The sequence below is a fragment of the Lathamus discolor genome, chromosome 6, assembly GCF_037157495.1.
Source record: "Lathamus discolor isolate bLatDis1 chromosome 6, bLatDis1.hap1, whole genome shotgun sequence".
NCBI classification, from domain to species: Eukaryota; Metazoa; Chordata; class Aves; order Psittaciformes; family Psittacidae; genus Lathamus; species Lathamus discolor.
Window position 1 is genome coordinate 10,439,937 of NC_088889.1, and position 18,359 is coordinate 10,458,295.

An 18,359-nucleotide genomic window follows, 5' to 3' on the forward strand; every position below is an offset into this window, starting at 1 on the left:
TACTAGCACTACTATTTTTTAAAAGAAGCTACCAAGTAGTGAGATCCATTAATCAAGCAATATAATGAATGCAGCAAATACTTTGGTGTAGTTTACAGAAGCCTAACACAGCAGCTCCATTCCTGGTTTCACACGGCAGAGGAATGATACTACCTTAACTACATAACCTGGAAAGATCTAAGCGTAAGAAAATGACAATTTCTTTACCAAGTCTCAAGAAATTTATCAGTGTCTGGCTTTGACTCCAATGTCAGACGCTTCTCCAGTTCAAAGCTGTGAATTGAACGTAACTTTCGCACCAGTGGGACATCTCTGTCTAGCTGGGTGGTCTCTGAACGAACACGAACCGGAGAACCAAGGCTCGGAGCATTAAGCATGCCATTCACTGGCCCATGGCTGTTTTCCTCCTCTGTGGCAGCCTGTGCAAAAAGTAAAGTAAAAATGTAACTCAGAGCAATAAAAAGAGGAAGAAGTACTGCATGGTAAATACAATCAAGGGTTTAGCCTGTGATAATCTGAATTTGAACCCTTAAGTTCATGACATAGTTAAGGAAGCTTAGATATGCTCTTCAGCACACAACAGACAAAATACTGGTAATATACTAGTTCTGGGTAGGTCTGAGATCAGGAGTCCCAAAAACCCAGTAACACACTTAAATTTACTTTGATATTTCATACCCACATCTGAAATTTTCTTTAATACTCTGAAACCTGACACTTGGTAGCATCTTCAGTCTGCTTTTATAGTCAAGTGCTCTTATTAAAAAGAAGTTAGCTTCCAAGCTGTCTTTATGATTCTCTGGAGCACATAACACTGTTATACACTAAATCTACTAGATAATTTCTGTGACTTAGAACTATGTTTTAGTTCAACCACATTCCATCTTTTATACTAACTAGACATGCTTTAGACCTAGGAAATCATGATCATCCTCAGTTTCAACAGGTATAACCAATAGAAATTGTCTTTGTTTAAATCAGAACAATTTCTTAATCCCTCTTTGGTAAAAAAAAAAAAAACCAAACACATTTGCAAATAGGCACTATATGCCTCATTCTTTCCAGCAATAATTTTTTTCTACTACAAGAAGTAACAGTCTCAAAACTAGACAGCTCTCCCAGCTAAACATTTTAGCTAGGAGATTTTAGCACCAGATCCCTCTTTATGTTCAAAACATTTTTATATCAAGAAACAGGGATACATGACTATGAAACGTGATTATGAGCAAGGGAGATAGGAACCACTTCTCAGAGATCACTTTTCAAAATTGAGAAGCATTCTCTTCTAAAGACTAGCCCTTGAACCTCTTTGGATAGATACAATGGTATCACATCTGATGGAGACAAAAACACCAAGTGAATTAAATGGATACTGCCAATCACACTGTCAATCTGCCAACTGAAGGATAAGTAGGTTTCATATATTCAGTATCTAACTTTTATACTTGCAGGATGCATGAAGTTTGCTTTGGTTTCACTTAGTGAGCAAGAATCAAAATCATGTCTGAAGAAAATGAATAAACTACAAAGAATCTCAAATTATCAGCAATCTACTATTCATCACGAAGACCAGATAAAGTGATACAAGGCCCAAAAGCTTGCCTGCTTGTTCCAGTGTATAAATCACTCTAATAAAATATGTAGCTCTACCACAAATCTTGTTTCCTTAGACCATTCTGGCTAACCGATATTAGTAAGACTGCAATACTGAGTATATTTTATGCACACTATGAGGATGGGAAACTGTCCAAAGATGATCTTTACAATGCAGATTTGTAAGTACCTTACAGATCCCTAGTTTTATTTTGTTTCTATTTGCATCCATTTCTTCCCAAACATCTTTTTCCTGAGGACGCTGATGTCCAGGGGATCCAGGTAGTTTCTCTGGTGAGACACCAACAGGAATACCATTCTCTCCATCACTGAGCTGTTCATCAGGAAACACTTCATCTGTGTTTTCTCGCAGCAAGTCTCCTGGGATAGGAGTGGCATTGGCAATTCTACAAAAGCAGTTAAAAATAAAAAATAAAAAATCAGAAACAAAAATTTTGAGACTCTAATGTATCTCTTAAAATGATTTTCTACTCTCTGAAAACAGCAAGAAAATACAAGCAAAAGCATGCTTCTGTAGAAAAATACATCTTGCAAAGTGTTTAATATAAAACCCCCTACTTGTTGGTTTTCACAATTCATGTTTCTTTAATTTAGACACATAACAAAAGGAGCAAATCAAAAAACAATCACTCAAAAGCTGGGTTTTTTAATCTTTTGGAAGAAACTTCTGAGAAAATTTGTCAGAGTTCATGTCCAGACCCCCAACTTTTCTACATATTCTTGTATGTAGGAAAAATATTAATGGCAAATTTCATAATGTAGTTTTCTTTTCTGTAAAATTTGGTAGAATAACAAAACATACGATGTGAAGAAGAGAGATCACTCAGCAAATTAAATGCTGTTTTAATCACTATTCTTATCAAAGTGCTATTTTGGTCCAGTTACTGATAATCAAAACATAAGCATAACAATAACAAAAGACTACATTTTAATTAAAGTTCTGTAATCCCAGAACTTCAAGTGATTTAGGTCTCAGGCTTAACTCAGTATTGTGAAAGTGAAGCAATGCTATTTCTAGAAAGCAGTCAGAAGGTCAGTTAAAAGTCATTTCTTTACAATCACCAAAATTGCAGCCAAGATTATAAATAACTCCAGTGTGACGCTTCATGTGATAATGGGACTGAATCACATGCAAAATCTGTCAACTTCAGTGTTTTCAATAGTGCATACTGTACACCTGTGTAATATTAACACCAGTTAATGTCTTGACTGATATTTAACACTTTTTTTTTAATTACTTTTTAAATACTCTGAAACACTGGGATTTAATACATTCTACATGAAATACATGAAATTCTGGAGTTTTTCAGCCTCACTACATAGGTCAAAACTCCCACATCAGAACCTTCATGACTCTTAGATAAAATCTATATCTATTCAAGGCCTAGAACAGGCTCAAAGTCTTCCTCTGCACCTGTAAACACCTCTTACATTCTTCAGTCTCTTGAGATGAGTCCAACTTGCTTAATTATAGAAGATCTCAAAGACCACATTAAATATTATTTTTAAACGCAACCAAAATCTACCAGGATCTTTCAGGATAGTATAAAGAGGAACCCTAAAAAGGGAAATATTTCAAATGCTCCCAAACCTCCATTCCACTATTTATTCAATATCCTGCAGAAATAAACCCTAAATTATGGAGATAATTTCTCTCTGGTACTCTGTGACTGCTTTTTAAGTGACCACAATTTAAGTGCATACATACCCAATCGCAGCCGGAGTAAGACGAGTATGTAACTGAGGTGTGGTTGAAGTTGTCGTTGTGGTCAGAGAGCCGTCAGTTCCACTCTTCTCCCAGTCAAAAGGGTCACTTTCAATAACCCCAAATGTTTTCATGCTGTTGTCAAACACAGACATGAGAAGCTAAAAATGAAGAAGAAAGTTAATAAGCTTCATTTTGTCTAAGAGATCAAGCAATTATGAAATATCCTCCTGTAATAATTTAAAGTCTCTTCTTTAAGATTTTGACTGACAACAATTTTCAAAGAAAAATGACACAGTTCTTTATATTAACCATTTCCCACTTTCCAAGGTTCTAAAGTCAAGGTATGTAAAATTTAAAAATAAAGAAGTAAACCACATCTGTGTTCTTATCAGTAAAGAGAGGCAAAGATACACCACAGGCTTCCATAAAAAGACAGAAAGACATACACACAACCACATTAATGCAGGATAGCATCCAACAGCTCTCCAGCAGAGGAAGACAAAGAAGTATATTCAGTAACACCACTAGAAACCAAGGAAATTAATAAGTATGTAGGGAAGGATACGGATTTGTTAATTCAAATATTTCTGTCATTCAGAAGTATGTATTATTTACTCTATCTAACACTGACATTCACCCACAGAAATGTCACACTGGAAGCTTTCCACCCTCATTTTATGCTACAAAAAAGCAACTAGAACAAGTTGTTTCCACGACAGAGAAAGAAATTCCATCTACTTTCTTCTCCCCCTGAATAAACTTTGTCTCATTCTAGTTACTGGTGGGAGGCTGTGCCCGTACCACATAATCTCTTACTCTGTAAGATTTCTAAAGTTAATCCATCTGCCCCCTCCAAAGCTGAAACTCTAGTTTTCATCCTTTCTTCCAGTCTAGGATGATGAAAATTTTTCCCTGGCCTTCTTTGAAAACACATACCCTTTCACAGCTTAAAAGGGATGGGAAGTTTGGATTGTTTTTCTTGTATAAAGTGGTGGTACTCTTACTCTCAAGAACCTTTGGTGGGCCATCTATCCGTCAGCTCTGGAGTGCTACTGAACTGCATGAAGACATATTTCACTCTCCATCCCATACGTACTCTCCTTTATTCTTATCTTCCTGTAAACCTTAAGCAGTCTCTCTGAGTAATTTTTAAGGTCATTCTCCTTTAAATCTTTCCTAAAATTTCAGCTATAATGCAAATATAAACTCAAGTGCTTAATGTTGTCTGGAGGCTGTGGCAATGTGTGCATAAATACCTGAATAAACTAAACATATCTGACACTGCCAAATCAAACATAGATTCTGGGCCTGTGTGATAAACTTTTTAGACTGTAAACTCTTGCTGTGGTTTACACCCAGCCAGTAACTTAGCACCACACAGCCCTTCATTCACACCTCCCCTCCCTTACCCCTTTCCTACCCAGGGCAGGATGGGGAGGAGAATCAGAAGAATGTAACCCCACAGGTTGAGATAAGAACAGTTTAATAACTAAAATAAAGTAAAATAAAATTATATTAGAAATACTAACAATAATAATAGGAAACAACAACAGAAGAAATGAAAGCTCAGAAAGCACAAGTGATGCACAATACAATTGCTCACTACCTGCTGACTCATACTGAGCCCGACTCAAAGCAGCAATCGAAACCACTAGGGTTTTGGTGATCTCTGTAGTCAGTATTTCAGGCTTGAAAACCAATCATGGCTGCATGCTGTGCTCTAAGCTGTATATAGCTGTATAACGTGCTCAGCTCCAGATTTTGGAAAACTGACAGAATGACTATCACTGAGGAAGGAATCTGATCAACTTAACTTAAGGAGCACCCACTAGAAGCTACAACAGGAGGACAGCACGTGATCCTAACAGAATCATAGAATCATCGAATAGTTAGAGTTGGAAAGGACCTCAAGATCATCTAGTTCCAACCCCCCTGCCATTGGCAGGGACACCTCACACTAAACCATCCAACACAAGGCTCTGTCCAACCTGGCCTTGAACATTGCCAGAGATGGAGCATTCACAGCCTCCCTGGGCAACCCATTCCAGTGCCTCATCACCCTCACATTAAAGAGCTTCTTCCTTATTATCCAATCTAAACTTCCCCTGTTTAAGTTTTAACCCATTACCCCTTGTCCTATCACTACAGTCCCTAATGAAGAGTCCATCCACAGCATCCTTACAGGCCCCCTTCAGATACTGGAAGGCTGCTATTAGGTCCCCACGCAGTCTTTTCTTCTCCAGGCTGAACAGCCCCAACTTTCTCAGCCTATCTTCACATGGGAGGTGCTCCAGTCCCCTGATCATCCTCGTGGCCCTCCTCTGGACTTGTTCCAACAGTTCCATGTCCTTTTTATGTTGAGGACACCAGAACTGCACACAATACTCCAGGTGAGGTCTCACAAGAGCAGAGTAGAGGGGCAGGATCACCTCCTTCGACCTGCTGGTCACGCTCCTTTTGATGCAACCCAGGATACGATTGGCTTTCTGGGCTGCGAGTGCACAATGAAGCCGGCTCATGTTCATTTTCTCATCGACCAACACCCCCAAGTCCTTCTCCGCAGGGCTGCTCTGAATCTTTTCTCTGCCCAACCTGTAGCTGTGCCTGGGATTGCTCCAACCCACGTGTAGGACCTTGCACTTGTCATGGTTGAACTTCATAAGGTTGGCATCAGCCCACCTCACAAGCGTGTCGAGGTCCCTCTGGATGTCATCCCTTCCCTCCAGCATATCAACCGAACCACACAGCTTGGTGTCATCGGCAAACTTGCTGAGGGCGCACTCAATCCCACTGTCCCTGTCACCGACAAAGATGTTGAAACAGAATACTGCTACGACTGCAAAGCAACTGCCAATTGTTTTTAGGAACTTGAAGGCCTTACTCTTCCCAAATGAAAAAAAAAAACATTTTTGAATCACAAAGTTTCCATGGCACTAGATGGTTATTAAAATAACTTCATGGTGGCACAACCTATAATCAGTACCAAGACCACCTGCTGATATCAAAGGAAACTGAAGATGCAAGAGCATTAAAATCTGCTATTTAAAAATCAGAAAGACAAAATAGTAAAAAAGTTTACCTGGTAATCGGGCTTTGTAAAGTAATCTAAATTAGCAATGTGATCCAAAAAGACACTGAATTCTTGGGGAAGATGTTTCAACATAAGTCTGTGCTCGTACCTTTCTTTAATGGAGCCCACTTGCTCCTAGGAGTAAATATCACAGCAAACATTAATACTCCTTCATTCTCTGCTACGACATATTCAATTTGTAACTTACAGCCATTCAATACACTACTGGCCAGAAAGACAGGCAAGTACATTACATTGAATACGACAGAGGAAAGCAATTCTACATCAGATAGCAAGATAAGAGATTCTGTCATTGCCCTCAGTACACATGCAAAATAATGTACAAACTTCAAACTCAATATGAAATGCCACTTAATTTTCTACTGTGTTTGAATGCTGTGTGGCATCAAGGCATCATCTGAAGTTCAGTCACTTTTTGGTGCATATTTGGTCATCACAAAATATTGCATAAGATTAGTAAATCCTGTTAGGTGTAACAGGAATAAATCAAAACAAAAAAAAAAATAACAAGACATACTGCTTGCATACCACTTGTCATCTACCAATGCATAAACTACTCCAGAGACTAACCTGGTTTCAATCTAAATTCAAAAAAAAGCTGAAAGAAGCAATAATAGGATAAATAGATGTTGTTTCTTCACATACGTCACCTATGTTATGTATGACTAAAGGCATTACTGTATATTGACTGATTCACTTTTGTTCACCAGCAAATAAGAAATGCCCATTTCACAAATAATCAAAATAGATGAGAAATTCTACATCTGTGATTGGGGAAATAAAAAAGTACTCAAGTGAAAACAGGAAAATTACATAAACGGCATATATACACTTACTTTTGCCTTTTAAACATTTGCAAACTAGACGTGCAATCCATTTCCTGCCTAGAACAGTTCCTAAAACTCGATTGCTTTTTATACCATGACACTAGCAATGAGAACTAACACTTAGAAAATGCTGGAAAATGTAATGTTAAAATTAATGAACCAGAGATTCTAGTGTAATCTTTATCACAGCATCCGCCTGCAACTCAGAAGTAAATCTCCCTCATGCTCTTTGGTTTCACTTCTAGGTTTACCTTATCTTTTATTTTTCTCCAAGGCAGCTGCCCAACCACGAATTCCACCAACATGTAGAACAGGGACCAGAGGTCATCATGCCGACCCATTTCCTGTAAAAAAAGAAATATTAATCTAATGAATCTTACAAATACCTAGAAGACAAAAGGGAGGATAGATTCTTTACTATTCTGGGGACTTAAATCATTATAGATTAAAAATAATATAATCAATGCTGCAAAAAAAGTTTGTATAATTAAATCCAGCAACTATTGTAAATAGCAAACTTCCATAGAAGATACACAGAAACAAAACAGAAGATAAAGTCTGTTAAAATAACATTGAAAATCTCTATACTGGAAGAGCTGTTTATTCAGATTTCTTCAGTGTATGATGTTAAGGTAACATACTGGACATTACGTATTTTAGAAAACTCAGTAACTTCACCTTTTAACTTATTAACTTACAACACAATTGAACACCAAAGGTAACTATTAAATTCGCTATTATTTCTACAAGAAGTTTTTTACCCATGACTACTGTGTATTATCCTTTCCCAAAATTAGTATTAATTTCTACATATTCATTTTTTGAAATTAGAATTTAACCAATACTTACAGTATTAACTTACACATAATAAGTACACACATAAGAACACATAATAAATACATTCGTAAGAAGACAGAAAAGTAACTGCATTACAGATTGCTTTCAGCTACATGAGATGGGTATGATACAGACGGAGATACTCACTCTGTTTCTGTGAGCATTGATTGATGCATATCGTACTGTTCCTCGAAAACCAGCGACAGCTCGTGGCTGTCAAAGAATAGAAAAAGATTCTCATTGTCAGAAATAAACCCTCTGACTACTTAACTTAGCATCTACACAGTTAGTACAGAGCCACAAGAAGTATCATTTGAGGCTTTGTTTTCAATTTACTGTGCTTTTACAAGTTCTCAGTGGAAATACACGTAGGTACCACAAAGTGACACAAGTCATAGTTTTTTAAACCATCTCTTTATGTGAAGCTTTTGTTCTCCACAGGCATCAAGCCCTGTTTAATTCATCCCTCAAAAAAGCTGTATGGCAGAACTATTCCTCTTTTTTTTCTCCAATAATGAAGTTAATTCTTGATTTTAACTATTAGAAATCTGAGTTTCTAAATTCTGACAGGATCTAAACCACGATTTCTTCCACTTTGCTGTAACACCAATATGACATGGTGTGAGCAGACAAGCAGGCACTTACTGAAATGTGCTAGCAACATTTTCACAAACGAATTTCTGAACTAGCAAACCAGTCAACTTCTTGAGAAATTCCAAAAGCAGGGAAAGCCACAGGTAAGTCTCAAAGCTGTGGCTGAGCAATAAACAGCAAAGGCTACACTACAGGCACCAGTTAAAAACATTTCTTTCTTTTCTAGTTTCTGAATATCAGCATATGTGAATATCCCAGACACTCTAGATATTGTATGAATATGTCAGTTGTTGTTTTATAATCACAGAATATATTTTTCCATCCTTCTTTCCTTCCAATAAAATGTTAAAAAAAAGAATTTCATAACTGATAATAGTGAGAATTAGTACATATTTACAATTTTTAAAAATCAAATCATGGTATTACTACATTGTAAGGCAGACACCCAACCCATGCGATCCCCTTAATTATTCATTCTGCATAAGAGAATTACCAGAACTGCTAAATTCACTTACTTTTACACAGTCTTATCTTTCCAAGTAATAATTCTGTGTTTCCTCTAACAGTGAATGTGGGAAACTTTAATTATCTTCCTCACCTCTGACTTGTCCTTATTGGGTATTGCTGATCTGTCTGCCTAACCCACACTCATGGCAATTCTTAAGATTTTTTAAAAAATCTGCACAATATATTGAAAAGTCTGATTTGATACACACAGAGATAAACACAATACAAATTTATTACCCTATTAAGATAAAACACTTCAGGCTCTCCCCGCGTATGTATACAAAGGTATAATTTCTTCTTATCTACCAAGAGATGCTACAGAGGTATAATTTAAGTACCTCGGGAGCTGCCATTACTGTCAGTAACCCTATCAATTAAATCCAGCAGAATTATACAGCACTACCTTTTAAAAGGATTCAACAGCCCATATAATCAATATCTGCTAGAGTGGTACAAGAGCTGAACCAGTGTTAGTTAAGGTGGAGAATATTTTCTAGGATGTCCGTAGCATGCGCAGTTCTTAGATGATGTTCCATAAATTTTAGGGTTTGCATGTTATCATGAAGTTTAAATGGTGCTTGGAACACGTTTTGTGTTCAGGTAGGATGGACAATTGTGTTACTATCTTAAATCCTGTAAGTATATCATAGTCCATACGGAACAGGGTGGTGAGGCACTGGAACGACTTGCCCAGGGATGTTGTGAATGCTCCATCCCTGGCAGTGTTGAAGGCCAGGCTGGATGAAGCCTTGGGTGGGATGATTTAGTGTGAGGTATCCCTGCCCATGGCAGGGGGGTTGGAACTACATGATCTTGAGGTCCTTTCCAACCCTAACTATTCTATGATTCTATGAAATGAAGCATAACACTGTCATTGCAGAATTTTCACAGTACCATGAATAGCTCAAAATGCTTTGGAACTGCTAAATTTCAGGAGAAACTAGATTTACAAAAAAAAAAAAAAAAGGGGGGGGGGGGACCTTAAGTCTCCTTATCAGTAGTTCTGAAGACTGGCAAACCATCCAAGCAAGAATAATTCAGCGTCAGTGCTGAGACAAACAAAATACAGGTAAATTTCCAAAAACATACTGTTCGATGAATAGCACTTCTTCAGAAGGGCACCAAGAGCTTAACTTTAAAACACCCCAAAATATAAATGTGGTAAATCCCAAGAGCATAAAGTTTCAAAAGATGAAACCAAATGGTTACTGTCTTCAGCCTCTAGTCTGAATGTTACAAAGGAAGGACTACATTTAGTTTTACTAAGCTAAACATTTCCATTCTGGTGAAAATAATGAAAAATATGAAAACTAGGATGAAACGAGACTTTTATTCCTAGAGTTATAACCTTAACTTCTACTTGATAACTAGCACAAAAATATTTCAGTTGCTTGATAAGAAAATAAAAGAGTAAGAAATGGCATACAGAATCTAAATTATGCCATCCCGTAAAAACCCTAACAATCTGATATCTGACCTATTCCAGTTCTGTCCTGGGGGAGAAAAGTCCCTATGGGGAAATTTCAATATGTACCAACTCAATTGCTTTTGAATATTAAAGTCACTGCAATCCTTAAACATCCCTGTAATATTATTTGCCCTAAGATTATTTCAATTATCCTGGGTGAGAAGCATGAATATTATTTTATACATTAGCTTATCATTAAATTAATTCTGAATTCTTTACCCCAGCAAGGATATCTAAATCCTTTTACAATGTCTTGCCTTAAAGTGTAGTCTCTTTTGCACTTTAAGACACAATGAAATACCTCTTACTAATGCAGCTGGTCAGTATTTCATAGTGCTATTACAATACCACACAACAACAATAAATTAATTCTACCATGTCACTAACACCACGAATGACAGCTGTAGTAGATCAAACCAAGTTTGCCCAATTCAGAATAGAATGTATAGACTTCTGAGCATTTGCGAGACTTTGGAAACTGTTTCAAAGTTCTTTACAAATCTCACAACAGCTCATATGTAGTGAAAGAGAAATACTATAGGCAATAATAGCAACTTCCTGAATGACTCACCATGTTTTTTCAAATGACCTCCCCTCCTCAGCTATTACCAATCATCTTAATTTGCTTTTAGATGCCTCCAAATTTTTCCTGAGTTCACCTGCCACCGCCTTGCTGAAACACTGTTTGTAGTATTGTCTTCCAAACACCTTATCTAAGAAAGCTGCTACCACAGCAATTGAGCTTTCTTAAAGCGAAGTAGATTTCTTTGTTGAGAACAAAGCTTAACAGGTCCATTTTTTCAATCATTACAGGTAACTTATTAATACAGCCAAAGGGATCGATGGCATTTCTGGAGCATATAGCTGCAAAGGGCATTTGTACTAAAGAAATGGTGAATTCTGCATTTAAAAATACCTGTGAATTCCACTGACACCCTTGATTCAAACAGGCCACATCCATGTTCCTTTCCATAGCAAATGCCATAATTAGCATTCTCCTGTTTTTTCACTTGAAATTTAGCGGCGTCTTTTTCTTATCAGTCATAGACAGATTTGACACAAAACATACTTTGGAGATCTTCTACAAAACTGTAACTTGTTTGGATCAGTTTACATAAAAAAGCTTTTTCTAACACAATTAGCTCAAGCAGTGATCCAAAAGTGAGAGCTGTCTCAGATTTGATTACTATCACTAAATTCTTAAAATGTAAGTTAAATTATTAAAGATACATGCATATGAAGGAGATTCAATGACTATGAAGAATTTTTCTAAACTTAAGGTACTTTTCAATGTAACACCAATTTTCTTTGGAGGTCACCCTGTCCTGGAAATGCATGAAAGTGTCTTAGATAAACCACATGCAGGAAATAAGGAGTTCCTTAAAAAAGATAACTACTTCCTCTAAGTACACAGGTTTGCAGATTCCTGGGAGACACCATGCTTACAAACCTATCTACAGCTGTTGCTTCTTTGGAGGGGCCCTGGAGGAGGCAAGTCACACTCCTTAGCTCAGTTTAGTACCTCTAGATAAATGCTCTGGGTTTATTGCTCCAGGCAACAATGGAAGTGTTATGCAGAGCAAAAAGTTAACTTTTTTACTGCAGTCATGGAAACTAGATAAGAAGCATGAAAAAATACTACAGTATTGGTTCAGTATATTATCTTTGACACATACCATGGTTCTTCCTATCAGTTGGGCGTTGACTGAAAATTCTGCAGCGTCTTTAGATTTTGGACTGAGAAACCAGTTCAAGCAGTGTACCTCACCTTCTAGGTGCTGCCTCTAAAGCCAAGTTCTAAAGCACACAGGGGGGTGGGTAGAGAAGCAGCCGTCTCTGCTTCCTTTTGTTGAAGGCAGAATCCTCCTATTTTATCTTTTCCCTTTAAAAAAGTAAATTTCCTAGTGCTTTCACCCAACAGGAATATATTTCCAGCACTGGAACTATACACAGTTCCAATTCTTTAGAACCTTTTTTAATACCAAATAGCTTCAAGAATTCACATTCTCATCCACCCTTTTTTTGTGGATATGGCCTTGCAATCTAATTTAATGCCTAGCATGTGTTTGCACAAGTTTGAAATAAATGAAAAAATTAAGGATCATCTGGATAAGGAAAGATCAAGTAGAGATATGCTATTACAGTATATTATACATCTCAATTAGTTTTCACTGTATATACAGCTCTTCAAACCCACATTTTCAGCTCTGTATAAAAACCATATCTGACACTGATAACCAAGGTACTTGCACCTAGAACTCCACATCGATCCATCTCCTGCCTGCTGTCAGTATGACAGATTATTTGGATTCAGATCTACCTAAACAGAAGTTGTGATTTCCCAAAACTGATTGCAGCTGTCTGATCCTATGTTACCTAGTTCCAGCAGAAGCTGGGTAACAAGTCATCATCTAATAATACAATTAAATTTTGCTATTGTGAGTTCTAACAGCCGTGGTGACAAATGATCATTTAACTCCAACTGCCTGTGCTATAAAGAGCATCACCATATCTAAGACAGCAACATTTGATACACAACCCAGCTCCCAAGCTACTCAGTTTTCAATCTGGAGTATTTTCTTAGCCAGTGTGATGCACTAGGTGAAAAAGGTAATGTTCCAAAGCTGATTCATGAGCAGATAAAAAGCCTGGTGGGCTAGAGGTGATAACAACCTACTAAGAGTCTGTCACAAGCCTGAATTTACTGCAGTGAAAAATCAGTCTAAATCTGACATGTGTATGCTTGCTTTGCGCTTTACAGTCTTTTTTCTTTCTCTTATACCCGGAGCTGAAGCAGAGATTACTCTAAGAGGAAGACTACCCATGTAAACCAGCTAAAGCTCTGACAGCGAATTTCCCCAAACAGCAGAATACTGTTTTACTTATCTCTGTAAGTAAAAATTTTATGGTTGTTTTACATCATGGAAAGTCCCATGCTCTTAGCAGAGTGGAGAACCAAGACCTTCATTTTTGTTTTGTCCATACCATATTAAGTATTTATAATGATAATAATACCATATATTAAAGATTTACATGAATGCAGCAGACTTATTTCAGTAGTAACTTATTTTCAAAGAAGGATGAGAAACAGAACGTGTCAAGCAAGCTAACCTACATAAAATAATACACTTTCCTTCTTTTCAACTAGGAATAAATTAGAAATTAAAGTTTCTGTTTTGATTTTGCTTTGCTTCTATTTTCACCAGGAAACAAATTTCACTGGACCAAACCATCTGTCATTTCCATTGTAACAGCTTTAATTTCAAACAAATGGGACATCTCTCAAAGACTTTCAGTTCCTGCAAGTTTAATGAAAACCAGCGATTATAGACAGAACCCAAATTACTACCTTCACACAGAGGCAGACCGTTAAAATTCAATTAACATGGCTTACATTCATCTTAAGAGACACCAATCAGTTGGTCAATCAGCATGCTTTTTAGATGGCAAGTAAGTATATGCGTAGTCCTGAAAGGCAACTCTGTACTGGTCAGAAAGGCAGGGTATAGTATGAAACTGAAAATACTGAAGAATTTGGAGGGCATAAGAAGCAGTACACAAAACCATAGGAAGGCAGTAAATTTCACCCTTCTTAGAATAATTTGATTTTTTTCAAAGATAAGATCAAATCTCAGCGCAAAAATTTCTTCTTTTATTTTTAAAGGGTGGTTACAGCCTCCTCTCCTGAGCATCTATCAGTTTTGTAGAAAATAAAGGAACTGCTGTATCAGAATATAGAACAGCTATACAGCACAGTAGAATTTCTAAATTAAAGTTTCCAGTGATTGTTTGGATACATCAGTGCTCTGCACATCGCAGGAAAGGAGAAAGAAAAACCTCAATATACACCAACAATTACAAAGTATTGTATCATGAGTAATAGATCTTTTTCATATCTCAACTATTTATCAACCTGTTCCTCCAGACAGGATATTAATAGATTGTGTATTCTTTTTATATTTTACCCAAAAGCCCCAAACACCAGGTCCTCTCAAGAGAAATAACGATATATTATTAAGTTTTTCACTTCATTTAATTATTACAAGAATATTCCATACAGCTGTTCCAAATCATAGCACATGAAATCCATACATCCATTTTACTTGTGTCACCTTCTAAGTCAATTCATAATGATCTTTCTTCATCTTTTACACTAACTTACTACCTTCCTTTTTCACCTTGTACTATCACACACAAGACACCAGCTGTCTGTCTCTATAACACTGATTTCTTTAATTTTTTCTTTGTCAGTAATACAATCACACTTGCAAGGATCATGTTCCCTGGAAGCTGAAAATGCTACCTATATACGTTATAAGATTGTGCCTTAAATAATCTCCTTTTATGTCCCTGAAGGAGGTTATAGAAGACAAACATAATAAATAGTGCTACTCTGGTAGGTGTAACACAGCTATACCATGATAGCTAAATAGGTTTGTCACTGGTAGGAATACCACACCTTGTATTACTTCAAAAACTTTTGAAACCTACATAGAATCATAGAATCATAGAATAGTTAGGGTTGAAAAGGACCTCAAGATCATCTAGTTCCAACCCCCCTGCCATGGGCAGGGACACCTCACACTAAACCATCCAACACAAGGCTTCGTCCAACCTGGCCTTGAACACCGCCAGGGATGGAGCACTCACAACCTCCCTGGGCAACCGATTCCAGTGTCTCACCACCCTAACAGGAAAGAATTTCCTCCTTATATCCAACCTAAACTTCCCCTGTTTAAGTTTTAACCCATTACCCCTTGTCCTGTCACTACAGTCCCTGACAAAGAGTCCCTCCCCAGCATTCCTATAGGCCCCCTTCAAATACTGGAAGGCTGCTATTAGGTCCCCACGCAGCCTTCTCTTCTCCAGGCTGAACAGCCCCAACTTCCTCAGCCTGTCTTCATATGGGAGGTGCTCCAGTCCCCTGATCATCCTCGTGGCCCTCCTCTGGACTTGTTCCAGCAGTTCCATGTCCTTTTTATGTTGAGGACACCAGAACTGCACACAATACTCCAGGTGATGTCTCACAAAAGCAGAGTAGAGGGGCAGGATCACCTCTTTTGACCTGCTGGTCACGCTCCTTTTGATGCAGCCCAGGATACGGTTGGCTTTCTGTGCTGCGAGCGCACACTGCCGGCTCATGTTCATTTTCTCATCGACCAGCACCCCAAGTCCTTCTCCGCAGGGACGCTGTGAATCTCTTCTTTGCCCAATCTGTAGCTGTGCCTGGGATTCCTCTGACCCAGGTGTAGGACCTTGCACTTGTCGTGGTTGAACTTCATAAGGTTGGCATCAGCCCACCTTACAAGCGTGTCAAGGTCCCTCTGGATGGCATTCCTTCCCTCCAGCATATCAACCGGACCACACAGCTTGGTGTCATCGGCAAACTTGCTGAGGGCACATTCAATCCCACTGTCTATGTCAGCAACGAAGATGTTAAACAAGACCGGTCCCAACACCAATCCCTGAGGGACACCACTCGTTACTGGTCTCCAGACAGACATCGAGCCATTGACCGCAACTCTTTGTGTGCGGCCATCCAGCCAGTTCTTTATCCACCGAGTGGTCCATCCATCAAATTGATATCTCTCCAATTTAGAGAGAAGGATGTCGTGTGGGACAGTGTCAAACGCTTTGCACAAGTCCAGGTAGATGACATCAACTGCTTTACCCTTGTCAATTCTGTAGTCCCATCATAGAAGGCCACCAAATTGGTCAGGCAGGATTTCCCCTTAGTGAAGCCATGCTGGCTGTCCCCAAGCACCTTGTTGTTTTTCATGTGCCTTAGCATGCCATCCAGGAGAATGTGCTCCAAGATTTTACCAGGCACAGAGGTAACTCATGCAGATTCCTGCTTTCAGCTTGGATTTGGGGGGGGGGGGGGGGGGGGGGAGGGAAGGGGGGAAGGAAGTGGAACGGATTTAAACTTAAAGGGAATATATTTAGATTAGACATTATGAAGAAGTTCTTCCCTGTGAGGGTGCTGAGGTGCTGCCACAGGGTGCCCAGAGAAGCTGTGGCTTCCCTACCAATGGCAGTGTTCAATGCCAGGTTGGACAAAGCTTGAGCAACCTGGTCTAGTGGAAGGTGTCCCTGCCCCTGGCAGGCGGTTGGAACTGGATCAGCTTTAAGGTCGATTCCAGCTCTAGCCGTTCTATGATTCTATAACATTAATTAGGCTACAGTCTTTGTTGACTTAAATGACATGGAGAAAGAATAAAGGAGTATGTATAGGTTATTTAAGAATCAGGCTACGTGTTTACATCTTGCACTGAATGGCTCTGATATAATCCCTTTGCTACAGAATTTAAAGTTATGAAGAAAAATATAAAGCTCTAATAATTCCTCTTAGTCTGTTCCACAGCACTCCATTTACTGAAATAAAGTTTTTCCTCTTTGAAGTAGTTAGCTTTTTAAAAGCTATCAACTATCAAATGCTTAGCTCAGAATTTAGAAGGAAATCTTGCAAGCCTCATCTATTTCCCAAAATATATGTAATACAGTCTGGCTGATGCAGATTTGGTGAAGAAAATCTGAAAGCATACTAAATATTTGTTCATTAGTCATTTTCTCTGTTCTACAGTAGCAAAATGTACAAAATTTAACTTTATAGACATGAAAAGACAGAAGTGGGCTATAACAGGAAGTGAGAGTCTGGTTTCCAAAAAATTATGCCAGTCCTCTCTCTTGCAGCACTACTTTTGAATTGTTATTTAGTAGTGAAAATATTTATTTTAGAAACAAATACTTTTTCTTAGGAGTTCGTTTTGGTTTGTTTTGCGGGGCTTTTTAAGAATTCAGCTTCTTAAATGGTATTTCCAGAATACCATCTGTCATCCTAAAGTGAAACTTGAAGATTAGAAAAATCATTGGCTGGAAAATTTTCAGAAGCAACAGCACTGAAGAAAGGCAAGCAGTATTTACTTGATTTTATACATAAACACCTGAATGGAATAATATGTTCATTGCTTGATGTGAACAGGTTTGAAACTGCTTCCCTAGACAATAAAAAGATCTGAACATTTGCATTCACAATTGCTTCCATTGCACTTTTCTAAGGGTCAGACTGTACAGCAGCTGGCATATCTTCTGCTTTAGTATGAGCCAGAGACGCTTTTGTTACTGACAGGTCACCATTAAGGAGCATCAGTAACGAGCATCAGAAAAAATGGTGGATAATCCTTTGGATTTGAATACTTTTGCTACTGTTTAGAGCAAAAGTTTTGTGGCTCCTTTAATGCATACCGTATAAGAAAGAAACAATGCTACATTTCCTAGTTGTTCTAAAATAGGGACTTCCCAGCTTGGTAAGGTTTAAGATTTCAAGTTTCCAGGTAAAAAAAGTCTGGCAAGTTAGATCTAAAATACTGTAAACCTCCTTAATGTATGTTAAAGAACATCATTTTTATTTTTCACTTATTCCAAATAAACACAAAAGAGTCTAGACACTTGAAATTTAGGTCATACTAAACAAACCTACGAGAGCAAGAACTTTGAGCTCTTCATTTTGTTTAAATAACAACCGAAGAATGACCTAAACTCTAGTCATTGGGAAAGGCAAGAGAAAGGTGGCGACAGGAGGGAAAGGGCCATAGGGTAACTCTCCCTTTGACTTAGAAAGCTGTATTTATAAAAAATATAACAGTTCCCCAGACAAAATAGAGCCTCCTCAGAATACCTTTTAAGCCACTAGTCAGGATACTCTCAAAGTGG

At 38.0% G+C, this 18,359-nt stretch overlaps 1 protein-coding gene across 2 annotated transcripts in view; it reads right to left on the reverse strand.

Moving 5' to 3' along the window:
- TTBK2 (tau tubulin kinase 2) overlaps positions 1-18,359 on the reverse strand; it is a 104,174-nt gene that overhangs the window by 29,843 nt on the left and 55,972 nt on the right. For both annotated transcript variants that reach the window (XM_065682721.1, XM_065682722.1), the window contains 6 exons: positions 8,225-8,290; positions 7,492-7,584; positions 6,402-6,527; positions 3,323-3,480; positions 1,784-2,000; positions 208-419 (listed from right to left, as the gene is read on the reverse strand). In XM_065682721.1, coding sequence (XP_065538793.1) covers positions 208-419; positions 1,784-2,000; positions 3,323-3,480; positions 6,402-6,527; positions 7,492-7,584; positions 8,225-8,290 — 872 coding nt within the window. The remainder of the gene's footprint in view (positions 1-207; positions 420-1,783; positions 2,001-3,322; positions 3,481-6,401; positions 6,528-7,491; positions 7,585-8,224; positions 8,291-18,359) is intronic.